Source organism: Convolutriloba macropyga, chromosome 2, assembly GCF_964194025.1.
Source record: "Convolutriloba macropyga chromosome 2, txConMacr16.3, whole genome shotgun sequence".
NCBI classification, from domain to species: domain Eukaryota; kingdom Metazoa; phylum Xenacoelomorpha; order Acoela; family Convolutidae; genus Convolutriloba; species Convolutriloba macropyga.
This window is the reverse complement of record NC_134469.1, coordinates 49,924,114-49,945,358: the sequence shown is the minus strand read 5'-3', so window position 1 is coordinate 49,945,358 and position 21,245 is coordinate 49,924,114. Positions and strand designations below refer to the sequence as shown.

The following is a 21,245-nucleotide window of genomic DNA, read 5'->3' as shown; positions in this document are numbered from 1 at the left end:
AAAATTGCTGTTTCGTCTCCGTATACCTGATTCTGTAATTATACCAATAATACTGACACTGACAATGAATAAAATATCAATTGAATCAATACCACTGTAGAAATAAAAAAAATTGAATGATCTTATCATCCTCTCAGCTTTTTAGTGTTTGGAAAAATTGTTGATTGCTAATGCTACAATGCTTATAATTTGATTTATAATAGACACTCTAGCCTCTTGGAACTTTAATGTTTTCTCTTCGAAAACGAAAAAATATCCAATGCTGCTTTTTCCGATATTGGGTTTCGTTTTAAAGGCTCCTGCAACAAAAATTCATTCATGCTGGGAATGAGTTGATAAAATGAGATTATTTTGCGGTCAATGAATGCTTTTGATTTGAAGAATATTTGCTTTGTTTCGTCTCCGTATACCTGATTCTGTTAACATACCAATAATACTGACAATGAAGAAAATTTCAATTGAATCAATACCACTCTCGAAATTAAAAAAATAAATTATCTTATCATCCTCTCAGCTTTTTGGATATTGGAAAAATTGTTGATTGCTTATGATACAATGCTTATAATATGAATTATAATAGACACTCTAGCGTCTTGGAACTTTAAGCTTCTCTCTTCGAATACGAAAAAATATCCAATGCTGCTTTTTCCGATATTGGGTTTCGTTTTAAAGGCTTCTGCAACAAAAATTCATTGATGCTGGGAATGAGTTGATAAAATGAAATTATATTGCGGTCAATGAATGCTTTTGATTTGAAGAATATTTGCTTTGTTTCGTCTCCGTATACCTGATTCTGTTAACATACCAATAATACTGACAATGAAGAAAATTTCAATTGAATCAATACCACTATCGAAATAAAACAAAATTGAATGATCTTATCCTGTCAGCTTCTGGAGTTTGGAAAAGTTGTTGATTGCTTATGATACAATGCTTATAATATGAATTATAATAGACACTCTACTCTAGCCTCTCTGCACTTGAATGTTCTCTCGCCGAAAACGAAAAATATCAAACGCTGCTTTTTCCAATATTGGGTTTCATTTTAATGGCTTCCGCAACAAAAACATCATTGATGCTGAGAATGAGTTGATGACACGAAAATATATTGCGGTCAATACTTGCTTTCGATTTGAAAAAAATTGCTGTTTCGTCTCCGTATACCTGATTCTGTAATTATACCAATAATACTGACACTGACAATGAATAAAATATCAATTGAATCAATACCACTGTAGAAATAAAAATATTGAATGATCTTATCATCCTCTCAGCTTTTTAGTGTTTGGAAAAATTGTTGATTGCTAATGCTACAATGCTTATAATTTGATTTATAATAGACACTCTAGCCTCTTGGAACTTTAATGTTCTCTCTTCGAAAACGAAAAAATATCCAATGCTGCTTTTTCCGATATTGGGTTTCGTTTTAAAGGCTTCTGCAACAAAAATTCATTGATGCTGGGAATGAGTTGATAAAATGAAATTATATTGCGGTCAATGAATGCTTTTGATTTGAAGAATATTTGCTTTGTTTCGTCTCCCTATACCTGATTCTGTAAACCTACCAATAATACTCACTATGAATAAAATATCAATTGAATCAATATAACGATAAATAAAATATCAATTGAATCAATATCACTATTGAAGTTAAAAAAATGAATTATCTTATCATCCTCTCAGCTTTTTGGATATTGGAAAAATTGTTGATTGCTTATGATACAATGCTTTTAAAATGAATTTAATAGACACTCTAGCCTCTTGGAACTTTAATGTCCACTCTTGGAAAACGAAAAAATATCCAGTGCTGCTTTTTCCGATATTGGGTTTCATTTTAAAGGGTTCTGCAAAAACATCAGTGATGCTGGGATTGAGTTGATAACATGAAATTAAATTGCGGTCAATAAATGCTTTCGATTTGAAAAAAATTTTCCTTTGTTTCGTCTCCGTATACCTGATTCTGTAAACGTACTGCGGTGAATATACGGCGGTCAAGAAATGCTTTCGATTTGAAAAAATTGTATTGTTGCGTCTCTGTATACCTGATTCCGTAAACAACAATAATACTCAGCACATGAATATTCTCTCGTCGAAAAAAAATATGAAACGCTGCTTTTTCCAAATTGGGTTTCATTGGATAAAACTGTTTCAGTTGCAAACGTGAATGGCCCCTCAACATTCGAAAAGCATTGTTGACAAGTTAAAAAAAGCAGAGAATTATATTCTGAACGCCCTAAATCGATATGAAAATCATATCGGAAATCAGGTTGCTCTTGTGGCAACTTCTTCTCTGCCAACTGAGAAGAAGATCGAAAATTTCTTTGTCGCGGTAAAGAACTGCCCTGAACTACGAGATTTGAAATTGCAAATTACAGCATCGCTGAGAGCTTGCAAGATTGAGATCTGTAACGTCAATAACGGAATTCTGAAGTTCATTCAGCTCAATGTCAAGGATGACAATGAGCAACTGGCGTCGTTTTTAGGTCTCAGTGACGTCAGAAGCTTAAAAGCAAAGAGAGGGGCAAATTCAACGTCCAGGAGCCTTTTTAGGGGTATGTAATATGCTTGTTAAAGAGCTTGTTCGTGTTTCTACTGAGGTGTTTTTTAGAGCCATCGTTGCAAAAATTTTTGAACAAACCAGCGGCAAAGCGGCGTTGTCAAGATCAAATGCTGGCGGTTCCACCACTTAGGGGTAGTCAATCTGGTTCAAATTTTCTCTCTGCAGGTGCGGTTACTTTTCATTTACTTTCTTGTCTATTCTCTGTACTGCTTTTGATTTCAGTTTGCTCTTCATCTGAGTCATCTAAAGGGAAGCAGGTATTCGACATGCGGTCTTTTTCACAGTTTGATAGCAGTTCTTTTCACGGAACAGAAAGTGCAGCCGTAGCGAAAAAAGGTTAGCATTTGTCAGTCTAATTGGACAAAATTTTTCACCAGGCTTTTCAATTTCCTGTTTTCAGAGAGCAATAAGATGAATTCGTCCGAGTCTTCTGGATGGGCTGTGAGTAGAAAAGCATTCCGCAGCGATTGTGATGTTTTGAAACATGATGCAAACACAGGCTTGTCTCGGCCGCTTGAAGTCAACTCAGTATTAGGCGACAGTTCAGATAACAACCGCGCGTTTTCCGATGTTTATTCCGATCATTCTGATGACTTGGATGGTAATTTGGATGAAACCGATCTGTTATTCAAGGTCAAGTCACCATCTCCTGAAAAACCGGCTAGAAACTGACGCTCCTATGACAGTCTTGGCGCTTTGTCTGCTGCGTATGGATCTGAGAAAACTGAGGGGATCACTGAGCAAAGACGGAACCCGAGAAATGAGTTCAAAAGACACTTTTTTGGTTAGGTTCAATAATTTCAATGCTCAAAGAAATGTAATTAATGTTTTATAAATTTTAGAATATAAACATCGGGAGGCCATTGATGGCATGCAAAGTGCTGAAACTCTGTCAAGTGGAACGGAGTGAGCTTATTGGATTCGGAAAACTGTTCCATGGTTGAGAAAACAAGTCCTGATGAACAAACAATTTTTTTGTTGCTTGAAATTATATCTTCTCTGAACGATGAAGTTTATAATTGGGCAGTTTTGTTGCGGGTTTTTGTTTTAATTTTCGCTCATCTTGTTGACCAAAAATTTAACTTATTTATCTGTTGGCTGCCCAAGTTCGATCTTCCAGCTGTACTGTTGTTTCAGATTTAATGGATTGCTCTAAGATCTTGGTAAAAACTACGACTAAAGCAATCAATCTCTCATTCGAATCTTTTAAGTGGGAACTGACTTACTGTTTTCAATATTCTCCTCAGCAGCAATTCGGGGTGCTCAAATCTGTAAACATATGGCAAATGGAACTCAAGAAATGCCTTGCTTTAAAATTGAAAACTCTCAGTCTCTTCCTCTCACAGAGCAAAGGTGAATCACTCTCGGCACGATTTGGCTGTCGCTGCAACCTGAACAGTTCGTATAATTTTGGATTTGCGTTCTCAGTAGGTTTTTGTAGCAAAGGTTTGTTCAGGGTCTGTAATCAGAAAACTGAAAGTGCTCTCGGATGACTTTTTTGCCGCCAGTCATCGTTGTCATCAAAACTTTCAAAAGTCGATCAGTTTACGGAGGGGGGCAGAGAGGTTAAAGTCTACTGCGATTGCCCGAAAAATTGAGATTCACAAGGCTGCCGCGATGTTGAAACGCGACCTGCTTGTCCTGTTCCGGTCAACAGTGCCCTGCCAATCATGCAAGCTAGGTATTATTTGGTTAACACCTTTTTGCCGAATTGGTTCAGTACTTCTGCTAACTGTCTTTCAGCAGCTGGGATTTGCTACGAACCATCAACGCTGATAAATAATCTGGACGGTGACTGTGAGGAAAGTAGTATGTGGTGCAGCTCCCCGAAGAGTAATCATTTAATACCGGAGCCCTGGTTTTCTGAAATTTCTGAAGAATGTGGATTCTGAAAGCTTCGAGAATGATTGCAACTGACCTATTTTATCTTTATTCTGACTGGAATATCAGGAATTTGTGGTTACAGCAGTGAAATGTCTATAGTTGTTGACTGTTACGTATTGATGCACACCCTATAAATTATTTCAATGCCTTATTTTCTGGTTCGGTTTGTGCCATTGAACTAAAAACTGATCGCTCTTTAGCTTATGTAGTTTGACGTTGAGCTTTGCTATTTGTTTTACTGTTAAATACTCGTGGTCTGTTTTCGAAATTTAGTGAATTTTTGTGTTTCAGATGAGTAAATGACTGAATATGGAGAAAATTGTCTTGAAGTGAGATCGCATGCACGCTTTCGACTGCCTTTGGGCTTTCCTTCTCTGAATTGCGTGCTTAACACCTATTTTGTTGTACGTATATTTACATTTTTTTTCTTGTTTTGGGGAGCTATTTTTCGAAAAGAATTTTCTTTCAGGGAGTATCTACCGCAGCACCTAACTGCTTGATGGTTCAAAAGCAGTGGGATGCCTCTGAGTTGAACGTCATCTGTCTGGTCTCGTTTTCAAGTCAGCTGCTTTAAAATTTAATTTCTGGTCAACGTTGTTAAAAGTTATGCTCTTCAGGCGAGATTATACAGGGAGGCCGTTCCTTTGTTTTCCGTAAATGTTCTGATGCCAAATTCTACCCTGTGTTGAAGGACAATTTGCGAGTCGGTGGAATGGAGGTTCCCTTGAAAGTTGGGACACCTCTATTTCTTTGTCAAAATGCCAGTTTCCCTGACATAGTCGGCAAGTCAGCGGTTTTGGTTGATATAGTTGATGGTCAACTGAAACTTTTGCTGCAATCTGGTCAAGACTGTTTTGTTTCCCTCTGTGTGGATGATCTTCGGGGCTCCTATTTCCCTGTGCAAGTTGCCTTTGCCGCTACGACACATGCATTGCAGGGGGGAAATGTAAATTGTGTTCCTGTTGGCGTCGAACAATGTTAAGTCATAATTATGTCAAATTATTAAATAAAATTTTTGTTCTTGCAGCTTCATTGTCTATATGCTATTGAGCAGAAATTGATGCCTAATTGTTTCACTGAAGGTGTCAGTTCATGAAGTAACGGTTTCAGATCCAATGGATTGCGCTAATTTATTTGAACCCTCGTTTGCAGCTATCAATGGAAGTTTCTCAGAACTAAGGAAGCAAGTTGAACTTCTAACAAGTGATATTACTGCCAGCGATACCCGTCAAATTTTTGATGAGATCAACTCCTGGCAGATAAAAATAAAGCGAAAAGTTGTCCGAACTTTGAGCTGTGGTAAATCTTTGAGCAAATGTAAGAGCTGTTGGCAAAACAGTGTGGTGAGTCAAGAATCATGCGAAAGAAAGAGTGAACTGGTTGCTGAAGTGAAAGATGAGGTTGACTCTCTCTTTCTATCGACCAGTCAAGGTACGTTATAATTTCATTTCCACCTTCAGCTTTATTCTTTCTTTTTGCTTTCAGAACCAGAGGAGACGTTTCTGGATGACAGTTTTACTGAAGTGTTTATCGATTGCAATGACCTTACAGCCATTATAAGTCAAAGTTTGATCATGAAATTTTAAGTAATTTTAATACTTTGTACTACCGTGATGTGCTTTAGGGAACACTCGTGTGGCTTCAAGTTCTTCCTCCAGATTTTGTTCTGCTCGCTTCAGCTGTTCATATCCTGATATGTGAACATTGTTTTAATTACATTTTGTTGTTCGTGGATGCTACCCTGAATACAAATTTTTCAGTTTCTGATATCTGATTAAATTCAAGATCTTCAAGTGTCCTATTGTGCTCAAATTTTATGTACAGGAATTTACTTGTCTGACCTCTGCTAAACGCTTTTTCTTTTATTATTTCTTAGGAATTTCTTCAGATGGAATGGCTGTTGTAAATATATCTAGAGAGCTAATAGAAATGGAAAGTGAAAATATCAATTGCCACAACAATATCCAAAAAGTAATTAACAATGCGACTACTTTGCCTGCCAGAGATCGGGACAAAGTTCTGATGAGTTCCATTTTATGCAAGATGAATGTCAGCAGGGCCATTGCCGAGCTGCGGAGGGAAATGGAAAATTTACTTAATGAAACTGTAATCAATAACGAATTGTGTGAAAAGCATTTGCCTAGTTAACTCTCCTTATTATAGAAAAGTTATTAAATAAGTAGATTGGCGATAACAGTGGAATATAGTTCACATGGTCAGTTGTTTTGGACATTGTCGTTTCCCGGAAAACAATTTTTATATCAGCAAGTTTTTTGTGACGTTTCAGGGTTTTATTTATGTCCTCGTCTTCGTCTGAAGATAACATACGTATTATCTCGAGTGCCTTTCCAGACTTGACTCGCGATGAAGCTTCAAACCTGGTTGTTATGCAGGGTTCCCTATTAGGCAAACAGCGTTCTGCAAGGAAGCGTAGAGTCAGTCATTCAGCTGAAGAGAGAAAGTGTACCGAAGATGATGTAAGTAGATTTTGTCAAAACTTTCTTTCCCTACGAGAAATATTTATGCTATTTTAGCTAAAAGGTATCTCCATTGTCACGTCTGATGTTCTATGGGTAGTTGCAACAATTTGCCACAAACAGGTATTGTGCGAGTATTTGCAGTTTGTCCATTTGGTTCTTAGACATTGATGTTGAGTGCAATTGTATGATTGTCAGTTTACGTATGTTTTCAGCTAACTCGAAATGGTTGTGTAGAACAATTTGATTCTGAGTTGGTTCACAGGTCAGTGAAGTCACCTGCATGTGCAAAAACTGGTGAGTTGTATGTGGAACTGCTTTTCGTACTTGTGTTTTTCACATCTCCCACTCTGTTTCGTTTTCAGAATGTGAGACCTCGTCTACGAAATGGCTCAAATCTTCTGCTGGAGTGAAAGCATCGGCTGATGATGGAAATGAAAATTGCATTGCGACTGTTGCTTCAAATGTTATTTCAAATGGTGTGAATAATTTTTAGTCGAAGTTTTGACAGTTCTTAAAAGAAATCTTAAAACAGATTTTTGTCATGCTCATTTTGAGGTCATGAAAAATAGGCATCAATTTTTTTACTGCTGACTTTTCTTTTTGTTTAAAATTAACGTGTTCTTTAGACAACCGACAAAAGGACAGCTATCCAGACCTTGATGTGAAAACTCGGCGTATTGTAAAAGCTACAGCTCGGAGTCTATCAATTAAGCATAAGAAAGGCACTACAGTGAGATTTGAAGCAAGTTTGTTTTTTCTATTCTTTTGTGTTTCTGTAACAGTAATGAATTTATTGCTATAGGGCTCGACTGCTTGCAGAGATGCTAAAAGGTGACTGCCACCGCCATGTCTTCGTAACCAATGCCTAGCAAAGAAAGCTAGAGAGTTTCTGAATTGTCAGATTTTGGTAGATTCACATTTTTGTGGCAAGCGAAATATTTTTTGTTCTTTTTGCAAAGCTCAAAAATGGCCAAATGAGTGGAATTCAATTTGCTGTTCGTCTGGCAAAGTTAAATTGTCTGAATATCCTGATCCCCCAGATTGCATCAAACTTCTTCTGTCCGGAGATAATGAGAGGTCCGGAGTTTTTCGAAAATACATACGACAGTTGAATAACGCTCTTTCTCTTGCTTCTGTAAAAATTGGCAGCTCCACATCAACTGATGGTTTCAACCCTACAGTTTTTGTTCAGGTAGTTTAGTTTTGCTTTCGATCGCATTTTGAATTTTGTTTTCGGAAATAGATGTTTAGGGTAAATGCTATAAACTGTTTGGGCCTCTTCAGTCAAGTCATAGGGACCCGAAATACGCTCAGATATACGTACACGACCCTTCTTGTGAGCACGAATCGACACGCTTACGTCTGAAGTTTATGAGGCTACCTGCTTCAATTTCTGCCTTTGAGTTAAATGTTCTGGAGAGCATCTTAGCTGAGCTTCAGGTGAGCATATTGGTTAAAGTGGATAAAATTTTGTTTGAAGTGTTCTTTATGTACGCAATAATTGTTTAAGGCATGTTTGAGACAGATCAACCCTTTCATCGAGGACTTTGTACAGATATACGATTTACCCGAAAGTATCGAAAACCTTTCGTTTGTTATCAACCCTGAAACTCGGCCCAAGTGTGATCATCCCCGCGTTCATAGTTTGAACTTGAAAGAAGTTGCAGTTCTAACTAATGAAAAACCAGTTGCCTCAGATATTGTCATTCAGCGGCGTTCTGGTTCTGTCACCACAATAGCAGACACACATCGTATTTTGATGCTCTACATTTTATTCTGCTGTTTCCAAATGGCTCCGATGGATGGCATTTAAAAATTTCTCAGAGGTAAAAACATGATATTTTGAGTGTTTCAGATTTAAAGGGAACGAAATTAATTCTGCTGATTTGCTTAGGACAACAGACAAATATGTTACAAAACTGCAGTTTCACTCTTTCCATCTTCATGAAAGGCCGAATAAAGTCAATTATCTATTGCTGGGAGAGCGACTTTTTCAAGAGTATCTCTGTGTGTCATTTGCAACCGTTGAAAATATGAGGTTGCAGTATGCAAAATATAACCAAGATGTTCTGCGGACAGAAGTGCTTTCTCATTTGCAGGATGCTGTGAGCTCTAACGATGACACTCGCGCTGGAAAAAGGATCATTTGTCCTAGATCAATATACAACAGCTATAGAAACAGATTTTCCAGGTAGGTTTTGTCATTTTTTACTTAGTTTTGAGAATTAATTTTGCTTCAGGTATCAGGACGCTATTGCAGTTTGCAGAAAACTTCATAAACCTGACTTCTTCATTACCTTCACATGCAACCCTATGTGGCGAGAGATACAAGATGAGATCTCAGCCCAACAAACGGCAGCTTCTAGACCTGACTTAGTTGTGCGGGTTTTTCGACTGAAGCTGAGAGCCCTAATTGATGACCTGCATTACAAGGGTAGGATTGAAACTCTGTCACTTGAAACTACGCTTTTTTATTGGTTTATTGGATTGACTTTTTAAAGGAATTTTTGGACGAACTGTTGCGTTTACTTACGTTATGGAGTATCAGAAACGTGGACTCCCTCATGCTCATATTCTATTGATTGTGTCTGAAGAGAATCGTTTGCGGACTCCCAGCGATGTAGACGCCACTATATGTGCCGAGCTTCCACCAGAGTTCAGTATATTTAAGGGCGAAGCAGAAAAGCGTCAAGCCAGACGATTGCGAGAAGTTGTTCTGAAATGTATGATTCACGGTCCATGCGGCACGATGAACCCAAGGTCGCCTTGTATGGTGAACGGTAAATGCTCAAAGGGTTATCCGAAAGCTTTTTCTAATCAAACTAACTGGACGCAGCAATCCAGTTATCCTAATTATCGAAGACGAAGTGTTGAAAATGACGGTGCATCCGCTGTGGTGGGAGACTATGTCGTGGATAATAGATGGGTGGTGCCTTATAGTCCCCTCTTGCTTCTCATGTACGGAGCGCACATCAATGTGGAAGCTTGTGTTTCGCCCTTTGCTGCAAAGTATCTCTTTCTTTACATAAATAAGGTGTGGAATCTTTTAGATGCTTTGTGTTGGACTGATTTTTTTTGCTCTCGTGTTTCTAGGGTGGGGACCGGTCAATGGTGAAAATGGGCACCGACAAGAAAGATGAGATATCAGACTTCGAAAACATGAGATGCATCGGGTCTCTTGAGGCCTGCTCTAGAATTTTCTCGATTCCTCAATCGGAAAGGTTTCCAGCAGTTCAGCAGCTTACAGTTCATTTACCTAGAGAGCAGTCCGTTATTTTTGAGGAAGGCGGTGAGCGGGAAGCTGCTACAAACCAAGAGCTGCCCAAAACTCAACTCACCGAGTTTTTTGAGTTCAATCGCCTTAATCCCGATGTGCGATTAAAATATTGTGACTTCCCCAAGCAATTCAAATGGATGTCACTTGAGAAACGTTGGCGAAGACGTAAAACAAAGAATGGAACTATTGGAAGAGTGTATACAGTTCACCCGTCCTCTGGTGAACGCTTCTATCTGCGCATGCTTCTTCACCACGACTTTTGTAAAGGCAAGTTCCATGCAAAGTTTTTCTGATCTTTAACTTACCTCATAGATTTAATTTTACAGGAAAAATTTCTTTCGGCGATCTTCTAACTTTCAATTTTGCCATTTGTGAGTCGTACAAAGATGTCTGCATGAAGCTCGGGATACTGGAGGATCTCAACGAATGGGAGACTGTTATGAGTGAAGCCTTTTCGTCGCTCTCTGGTCGCAGAGCGCGAAGTCTGTTTGCCACAATGTTGGTTTTCTGTGATATTCCTAATCCAATTGATCTATTCGACAAATTTTTTGACGTTTTCGTTGAAGACTTTCGATATTGTAATCCAGATTGTTCGAGCCGTTTGTTGCGTGCCTGCGGCCTGCACAATATTGAACAGGAATTAATTACGTACGGGCGATGTCTGTTGGACTACAATTTGCCCCAAGTTGACCATTCTGATCTACTGGACTTGCAAATGTTTTTGTGCCGCGTTGCCTGAGTGAGGAGACTAATTTTTCGTTTAAAGATCTTGCCTCTAATGTTCAAATGTATAAAGGAACTACAACTGGCTGCCTCAATTATTCTCAACGAGAGGTTTTTTGATTTTGTTTTGTCCAAGTTAGAAAATTTTGAGCAGTGCCTCCTATTTCTGGACGCTCGTGGTGGCAGAACAAAAACATACACACTCAATGCCATTCTTGCAGCAGCACGAACACTGACTGGAGATGAGATTACTCCTGCGTTAGCTGTGGCAACCAGTGGTATAGCTGCAACACAGCTGAGTGGTGGCAGAACTTTTCATTCTAGAATGCGTGCGCCAATTGATATTAGAGAACATTCTGTTCTCAACATATCTGTTCAATCCTCTCTCGCGCAGCTTATCAAGCATTGTGCGATCATTGTGTGGGATGAAGCTCCTATGGCTAACCGGTTTTTACTTGAGGCTTTGGACAAGTCACTACGCGACATAATGGAGAAAGATATACCGTTCGGAGGAAAAAGTGTCATATTGGCCGGTGATTTTAGGTAAGTTCTATCCAATTTTTTTGATGTTAGTGATAATTTGACTTTTGCGTTTTCTTCCGGCAGCTCTTACCAGTAGTCAAGGGAGGAAATCGTGCTGAAGTTGTCAATTCTTGTTTCAAATCGTCTGCTCTGTGGAACAATTTTTGTCGAAAAAGTTTAACGCTTAACGTCAGGTTAAGTAAAGCGGTTTCAACCGTCCTTGCTGAACAATACGATGAATGGCTTTGTATGGTCGGCGAGGGCTTAGCTCCTGATGATCAATCAGCCGAGTTTATATTCGAAAATGTCACTGCCGTTAACGCCTCTGAAAGGCACAGTTTCATGCGGCAGGCTATTTATTGGGTTTTCAACAAATCGCTCGATGTAAACTCATTCTGATGTCAATTAGATTTGAAATTTGTTGAGCTTACTGTGTATCATTGAAATGTTTTCTGTTAGAAAGGTTCCGTAGAACGTGGATTGTGTATTCTCGCTGTTCTCAACTCGACAGTTTTTGAGTTCAATCGATTGTGTTGCCAAATCTTTCCTGGAGAGGCTTTTATCTGTTATAGTGCAGATGAAGTGTACGATTGCGATGATCATGTCAGGTTTCCTACAGAATACTTGAATTCTCTTTCCGTTCCTGGTGTGCCGGAGCATTGTTTGGTGCTTAAAAAAGGCATGCTTGTAATATTGCTCAGAAACCTTAATCCTGCTGAAGGTTTATGCAATGGAGTTTGCTTAATTGTGCGTGAAGTTATTAGCAAACGGTTGGTGTGTGCATGTTTTGCCAGTGACCCTGAAACGAGTATTATGATTCCGAGAATTAACCTGGTGATTGATGAAACGACAAATGTTCCGTTGAAAGGGCGAAGAAGACAGTTCCCGCTAGCGCAGGCTTTTTCCTTAACTATCAACAAAGTTCAGGGGCAGACGTTGAAACGAGTCGCAGTTTGGCTGGAGACACCAGTTTTCAGTCACGGACAGTTATACACCGCAGCATCTAGAGTCAGCGACCCGGAGCATATTCATTTTTTCGTTGAGGAAAAAAAAGAACGTGAAACTGTTTTCAGGACCAAGAACATTGTATACCGTGAGGTTTTATGACTCAGCGGTAAGAACAATTTTGTGGAGAACGTGAATAATGTTCATGTCAACTGTACTTTTTGCTGTTAATGTTAAAATAGTGCTAGCAAATACATTTGGAAATATGTTTGTTTGGTTAAGATGTAATTTTAACTTTATGCTTGTGTTTTAATACCTTTTCAAATATACACAATCATCTGAAAAGGTAAATTAAAAACGGTTCTGATGCCATCAAGGGCGAACGACCGAAAAGCTGATGGTGCAAAAAAGGCACCTGACTGAAAAGCTGCTTATTTAGCAAATATGTAGATGAACGAAAAGTTGACGCAAAAAAAAGCTCTGTCATTGCCCAGTGCTGATGCATTTTTAATCAATGATCCAAGAATTATATGCAAAATAAGATTTGTCGGCTGTGCTACTTTTTGTCTGAACATAGTCAATACCCTTTAGGAGATATATAGGGTGTTCATAAATTCTGTTCATTGCAATGATTTGATTTTTTTATGATTTAATGCATTGAAGATGATACGCATAGTATGCAAAAGACTTTACGGGCCTGCTAGTAAACTTTAAATTTGAAAAAAAATATTAATCGAATTTAGTACATTTATACAGCGTTAAAAACATTTTGCCTTCCTTTATTAAAATCTATGACTTCAGATATTGAAATCAAAACAAGCGTAGCTATATGTTGTTTCTGAAAAATAACTTTTAACTATGGAGAGCATAAAAATTATACAACCACATAGGAACTCCTCCAAATTGTGAATCAAACTCAAACCGGGCTAAAAACTATGAAAAGATATTATATGTTCAAAAACTATCTATTTTAACTAAACAAGCTATCAGATAAGGAGAATGACAGATGAAATGGATCAAACCGATGCAGCAATTTGAAAAATGTTTGTTTAATAGTCACACGAGTGACTACAAGAGTGGAAAACAACATTTTGAAATTTTTTATTGCTAATTTTTCGGGTGAGAAAATATTTTTATCGCCAAGCCGCGTTATTGTGACATCGTTTTTGATTTCAAAAATTTCGCAGATCTTAAGTGTTTTATTGTTGATTATTTCATTAAAAAATATGAAATCTGCTTAGATTATTTGGAACGAATTTGTCAACAGGTATAGCGTTTACAAACATTCATTAAATTTTCGGTCGCTTAAATGTACCCATTTGGAACAAGCTCGTTGAGTTTTTCAGCTAACATTATGAGGTCCTAAAATTTCATGACGCAATAGATCAATTGCAGAAACAATGTGTTCAAGTTAAAGGAGAGGTATTTTGAGCCTTTGAAGCGTGACTGGCAGTCGTTTTCATTGTTATTTTCTTGGTTTTATTTTTGTATCTCTAAGTTCAATAGAAAATCTTTGTTTAAATTTTCGTCCTCTTTTCTTGTGAAAAGATGAGCAGCTTTATCAAAAACACTGGTCAGAGTACAACCAATATACTGAAACGAAAGTTTTTGGGTTGCCTGTGAACAACTTTTACAATTTCAAAATAACCACAAATAACCACGGGTGTTCGTTTAGACCACCTTCATACAAGATTTATTTGTACTCTAATGACACCTGAAGTAATTTCAAATTCAAAATTTCCAAAATCTGTTGCCGTTAGTAATTTCCAATCTTTCTTGGGAAAACAAAGAGAACTTTCTTGTTGAAAAAACGAACTAAACATAATTCGGATTTCCACATGTTTTTAAAAAAATTTGTATTTTGTTCACGCTATCATGCATAATAACTCCTCTTCTAATAAGAAGCAATTCCTGATAAGAAGCAATTGCTAATAAGCAATTCCTCTTCACAAGTTTTCAATTTCACGCTTTATGGATTTTTAAAGAATTTTGTTCATTCAACTGAGGTTATAATGCTAATGCCAAGGTTGCTCTGTTATGTTTGTTTGAAAAAACACTCTGCGTAAAAGTTAGAGACCTGGTTATTTTTGCACACACAAATTGATTGGTGTACCGTTCTTTTTTTGAGTTGGAAATGGAATTACATTTCAAATGACAAATTGAGGGAAAACTGCTCTGCGCAACCATTCGTTTTCGTTTATATAAGATCTTTGTTATGAATAACAGGAAATGAATCAGAGGATGAGCAAGTTTTAATGAATTAGAAAGATAGTCATAAATTGAGTGTCAGCATATGTAAAAAATTTTTAAAATCTTTTAAATTTTTCAAAAATTCATAAAAAATTATAATTCTCCTGAGGAAAATCTAGCTCACAAAATCAATATTTGGATAGTTGAGTTATAAACATCAGATCAAGATTAATTAATGCATTCAGGACTAAATAAGACTAAACAGCAATTAATATCTGTTTGCGTTTCTAGCACTGGACTACATAAAAACATACGTCGTGAAATGTGAAATTTCTTCTTGATGTAGTGAAATGCATTACACTCAGTACAAAGAGCAAGATAGTTTTGTGCTTTCAGGTTGAGAACTAAGAAGCACAAACTAGACTCAATCGAAGTCCTCTACGCGCGAGAAAATAATTAAGCGGTACTAAATAATTACCGTTCTAGGAACACAAACACAATCTCGGAAAACCATCATGTTTTGATAATACCGAATCACCTTGACAATACCAAGAAAATATTACTGATAGCACTGTCGACACTATTACCTCTATCCAAAAGAAAATTAAGGGCAAGGTGTCCATAAGTATGAAAGAAAGTTTCAAGCTCCACTACCAAAACGATATGGTCCCTTATAACTTCAGTAAAAAATTATACTCCACTTTTCTGAGCAGTCGCTCAAATCTCAAGAAGCTGCATGTCTCTAATTGTGATAGTCGTTAACTTAGATTTTTCCGTGGTAAATTTCCAATTTAAGAACTACTTCGCTCATTATAAAAACTCTGTCCATTTTCACTCGGTTCATAATTACTGCTGTTTAAATTAAACACCTTAATTCACAATTTCATCGAACTATTTTCAACTGTAAACTGTTTGCTGAAAAGAGAGCCAGATATTGAATTCGCAGTTTATACATGCGGTCCCGCTATTTAACCCCGTCATTTAAGTATCTATAGTACGTAAGTATCTGCACGTAAACCGTATACTAAGTAAATCGTTTGAGAAATAAGAAATTTAACAGCTCAAAAATCACTATTGATTTTGATATAAAATTTCGTATAAAAACTGGAACGTTAACAAAATTTATAGGCAAGTTCATACTTTTACAGATCTACTCCTATTTCTCTTTTAAAGAATTTTGAAGCAGCAAAACCGAAAAGCCAAACTAAACACCGAAATTACCGAAATCATCCACAAAGTGTCAAAATTTACATAGTAAAGAAATGTAATCTCAACTAAAGTAACAAATATCGATGTGAAAATTTCCTTTCTTTTTAACCCTTCTTTGAGCACTTCTCTCAAAGGACGGCGACGTAATTAGAGTATCATTAGAGCTATGCAATTTTTGTTACAGTCTGATGAACCTTGTATCTAGGTAGTCTAAAACAGTTGGAGAACTACTTATAATGCCTCGCTTCAACCCAGCCTCGCCTCACTCTTGCCCTTAGTTTTGTTTGAGAAAAAAATATTCCAACTATTATTCACCTGAGTGTAATAAGCCTCATTGTCACAAAGGCAATAGGGATCTATTCCGTCTATTCCGCCAAGCTTAGTGGGCATATATATTTTACGCACCCCCCCCCCCCCCCCCCAGGCGCACGTGCTAATTTCTGACATAACAATTTATAATTTTTAAATCGGGGGCATAAAAACGCTGTGGGGAGGAGACAGAATATATCCGACAAAAGAACAGCTTTATAAAAGATTGAGTGCTTGCGTTGTTGTTGCTCTGTAGGATATTGAGCGTGTAATAATGCCTGGCATGGTACACTGGCAGCATCCTGGGTTCCACGCATACTTCCCTGCTGGCAACAGTTTCCCCTCCATCATGGCAGACATGCTGGGTGATGGATTGGGGTGAGTTTATACAAAGACATATCAAATTTGACCTCTTTTACTTAGCAACAGCATCTTATTGAAGCCAAGCTGAAGGTCACGACTTAAGCTACCTCTGATCGATTGATTTTCGAGACGACTTACTCTGGTCACACCTTATTCCAGACATTTTCTTGCGCCAGACCCTGGACTGAATTAGTTTCTGAGCCTACCATTGCTCGACTGAGATTCTGATCAGGTCATTGTTAAGCCAGAGGCATGATCGGACCATGGTTGCGATTGTAAAAAATCAGATCACTTGAGATCTCATTTTTTGAGTGAATGGAGTACGTAAACTGAAATACACTTGCTCATCATCAAAATTTGTTCGACTTAAAAACATTGTTATAACTTTAGCCTCTGATCAAACTTTTGCCTGAGTTCTGTCAGCCAAGAATAATATTAAAGTATTCGTTAGAGATCTGATTTCTACATAAGTTACGTTAAAAAATTCACGTGCACATTTTAAAATGCCGAAAGTCTGCAGTGCCAGAAGTTGCTACTTAGTCAGAAATTAAATTTCGTTGATTTTCGTCATTTTAAAACGAGCGCTTTTCGTGTTTTAAGCATGGTTATGTGACACTGCAGAAGTCACTTCAAATTTTGTCTTAATAACTCGAACCGGTACGCGGTTCTCGATAAACGCCAATAGTTATCAGTGAATTCAAGTAACCAGAGTCACGTAAAAATTACATCTAGGCTTAAGATAAAATACGGATTGTGATAAAATGCGTGCGTGCCCTGATTATATGACTGCTGTACCTTCTAATGATCTATAGATCCAAGTTTAATACCTGCTGCAGCTGAGATCCTTGATCCTGGTAATTGCTTTGAGGTGTGTGGGCTTCTCGTGGGCTTCTAGCCCGGCGTGCACTGAGCTGGAGACAGTGATGCTGGACTGGATGGGTAGAATGCTACAGCTGCCAAAGGATTTCCTCTTCTCCGAGTCAGGGGGTAAGGGTGGCGGAGTACTGCAGGTGAGCGAATACGTACACACATTTTAATTATTACGATATAACATCACCCTCATTACATTGTCTATGGCTATTGAAGCAACTGCAAAAACTGTGAAACAATCAATTAAATTTACTTACAAAATATACCAAGAAAAGTTAGGCGCCCATTGTAAACAAGCTAGGCCTGCATAGTAAAGGCCCCCATAGTGTATTTTCATCATCCTTCAAAGTTTCTCTCATTCTAATTAAAGATTACAGACGGTTTCGGACGCCTGATTGGCCATCTGATAAACTGTAATATTGGCGATGTCTCGACTGTTTGAGTGTTTCAAGTGATGTATGGACTACTTGATCTATGCATTGTAGGGTTCAGCGAGTGACTGTATCCTGGTCGCACTTCTCTCAGCCAGGTCCAACTGTCTGAAGGAGTTGAGGGAGGAGAACCCGTGCAGTGAGGATGGAGAGTTCTTGTCAAAGATGGTTGCCTACTGTTCCAAGCAGGCTCATTCTAGTATGGAGAAGGCATCCATGATTGCATCTGTCCAGATCAGACAGCTCCCAACTGACTCCGATTTCTCTCTCAGAGGAGACACCCTCAAGGTAAACCAAAGTTCCGCAACCTCTCCATAGGCTACCCCTTGATTTTTCTGCTGCCCCTAAAAATGAGCGATAAAGGCAGAAAGGCCTGTTCCGCTCCTAAGAGATCAAAATTGTCTATTTCACTGACTTTCGTGTGTTCATTGATGTTTCCAGAATGTGTAATTTTGAATGCACGACGCGCCCTTGTGCCCACTTATGCGTTCATTTTGGTCTGGACATATCGACTTTCGATCTGGGACTTCAGTTTGAATTAACTATTGGTTCTCTTCAGCAATTAAGCTTTTCCTATTTTTAACTGACCACACAATGGCCAAGAATCAAAACCGAATTATTAATCACGGGGAGTATATTCCAATTAATATATAACCATGACAATCTTTGAAAACAATTTTAGCCGATCTGATTCTGTTCTGGTATTAGACGTAAGCATAGATAAAAATTTACAAAATTTGGAGTGCTTTTTAGTTCCCGTTTCAGGAAAAAGTCAGCTAACTCCACTTTATATAATAATACACGCGTTTTTATTTACCCTTGTAGACTTCGCTTAATTTGTACTAATTTTATGAATCAGAGATTTTAGAAGGGAGTTCACAAATCAAAAGCGAGTCCATAAATCCAAACGAAAATTGCACCGGTAATCCAAAAGCGAATTTAAAGTCACAAACGAGAAATATTAATCCTTTTCAAATCAAATTCGCGCTCAATCAATCAATTAGATAAAGTTAATAAAATACCTATACACCAAAATGAAGCACAAACAAAAAGTGAGCCCCTTTCACCTGCCAATATAAGTTTTTTTTGGAAATTAACAAAAGTTTTGCGGCTGCAGTTTGCTGCCTACTCGATTCATGGCTTTTTAAACGCTTTCGAAACCATTTGGCTAGGCGGTTTTTTTTTCTGTTTTTGCCCCTCCACTCCCCCAGAATTGTAACAAATTTGTTGTCCCCCAAAACTATAAAATCACGCTATATTCCTCCGGAGAACACATTATATGCAAAAGGGATTACGTACCTGCATTAATTTCAAAATTTTCCTGCATCAGTATAATGTGTATGAAATGCAAACAATATATTATACAAGGAGGCTCGGCAATATGCGTACGCACAATGTTCCGACCCCGCTCATCCACCTTCTTAACTTAATTGGCTACCAAATGATGAAGAGATCAAAAACATACATATCGTTCAATAAACAACCAATGGAATATAATAATGCCACGCTAGAGGGCCAATGAGAGTTTCTGATAATAGAACTACTAAAAAAACCGTTAAAAATAAAAAAAAACATTATTTACGAGCACAACTTGATGTCTACAGTAAAAAAAAATAACAAAATTAAATTCGCTTCAGATAAAATCTAAACAAAACAGTTTAACCTATACCTCATTAGAAAAAAAATGGGACCAGTTCCCAATGCAGCTGGTTAACAGGTCAACAAAAAGGCAAAAAAAATAGCAAGGAGGTGCAAATTTAAAAAAATACGTTTCTATTTTTGAAAACAATTAACTTCACAGTTATTAATGTCATTAGATATCACCTGAAATCACTGAAAATTTCATTTTTATCTCCATAGGAAGCAATTGAGACATACCAGAATCCAATCTTCAATTGCGCAAAATTTTAAAGTCAGTGGGAATTACCATTATTGTTTTAAACCAAAAACAAAACAAAAATCCTCTAAAATGTACAAATATAAAAAAAATCTCAAAAAAATTTTATGAAGTCTCGTAGTAAAAGTAGTAAAAAAGCCGAGGAAAACTTTGAAGCTAAAAGTGTTACAAGGGTTAATTTATAGCTCACTGCAAACGGGTTGTGAATGGTGGTTACAAAGACTGAACTACAATTCGACCAAAAAACTATCTTAGAAAATGACAAAGCTCAAAAACCCAAATTTGCATTGGAAACAAATATTTCCAAAAATCATAACAGGTTTAAGATTTCAACAAAAATCGATGGATAAATATGGAACACCTCAAGAAACCAATTGGGCTTGTTAATAATGAGACCGCGCCACGAACCCACAAAATAACAAATACATAACAAACAAAAAAAGAAGCCAAAACTTCAAACAATTTTACGACATCACACTATTCAAGGCACTATACTTATAAGATGTTACCGGCAAGAACTGTAAATTATCTTTTTCTCCTCCTCATAACGTCAACTAGCCTTCCCTTTAAAAGGACAACGTAGACACGGCAACAAAAAGAAACCCGAAAATTGAACAGTATATAAATCTCGAAAACTTTTTTTTGAAAATAAATGGTCGAAGCAATCAGTCACAACTTATAACCAAGCGCATTGTAAGTGGATGAATCATCAAACGTAATTGAGACTCAAAATCATTGAGATTGGGTTACATCGAGACCAAATTGAAAGCAAACAGAGACAGTTGAAAAAAACTGTTGTAAAAATTTTAATATGAAAGTCATTAAAACGAACAGCTATAAACTTATCTAGGTAGAATTATAAGTCCCGGGGAAGCAATTGAGACATATCGTTATCAAGTATATGGCAAACAACAACAAAAGGGAAGACAAGCAATGAAAAACAACAAAAAATTCACAAAATTTTGGGAGATAACTTGGTCTCAGCCCAAAAAGCGAAAACTAGTCAACGAAAGCAATTAATATATACAGATACGCAAATTTCTAACGCTGTTCAAATTTCCTACTATGCTTTCTTTCAATTAGATTTGCCAACAATGTGATAATTTGACAAGGAAACGAAATGGACTCATAAAAAAAGCAATTATGCTCAAAAAGGAAAATGAAAAAAAAATTATTTGAAAACGCGTAGTATCAAAACAAGCAAAACATAAACTGAATATAAAACCGTTTCCAACAATAATGTATTACTCACACGTAATTTGTATTTTTGCTTGTTTCGCCCGAAGTTGAGAGAAATGGGATAAAATAGTGGCAAAGTTCAAAAATTCATCGATCTTTCCTTAAGATAAATATATTCAAAGTCATAAGAACTCTATAAAATTTTTTCGAAAACAATTCGTCAAAGCCATAAAAACCATGAGCTTAACTCTTATACCATATTATAATTTCGCTGGACATCTTTTTTGCAAATAGTATCTGACAATAATTGAGCCCTTGATTTGAGATTCTTGTTAGTAATTTACATAAAAAATTTACATAGCAGAAAAGCTTTGAAGAAAGAGTCGCGCCCCATTTAAATCTAAAA

At 37.2% G+C, this 21,245-nt stretch overlaps 1 protein-coding gene across 1 annotated transcript in view; it reads left to right on the top strand.

Annotated features, from left to right (window-relative positions):
- Positions 1-21,245, top strand: part of LOC142335330 (aromatic-L-amino-acid decarboxylase-like) — a 90,226-nt gene that overhangs the window by 65,099 nt on the left and 3,882 nt on the right. Inside the window, exons 3-5 of the mRNA XM_075383780.1 lie at positions 16,356-16,477; positions 17,331-17,472; positions 17,818-18,051. Coding sequence (XP_075239895.1) covers positions 16,356-16,477; positions 17,331-17,472; positions 17,818-18,051 — 498 coding nt within the window. The remainder of the gene's footprint in view (positions 1-16,355; positions 16,478-17,330; positions 17,473-17,817; positions 18,052-21,245) is intronic.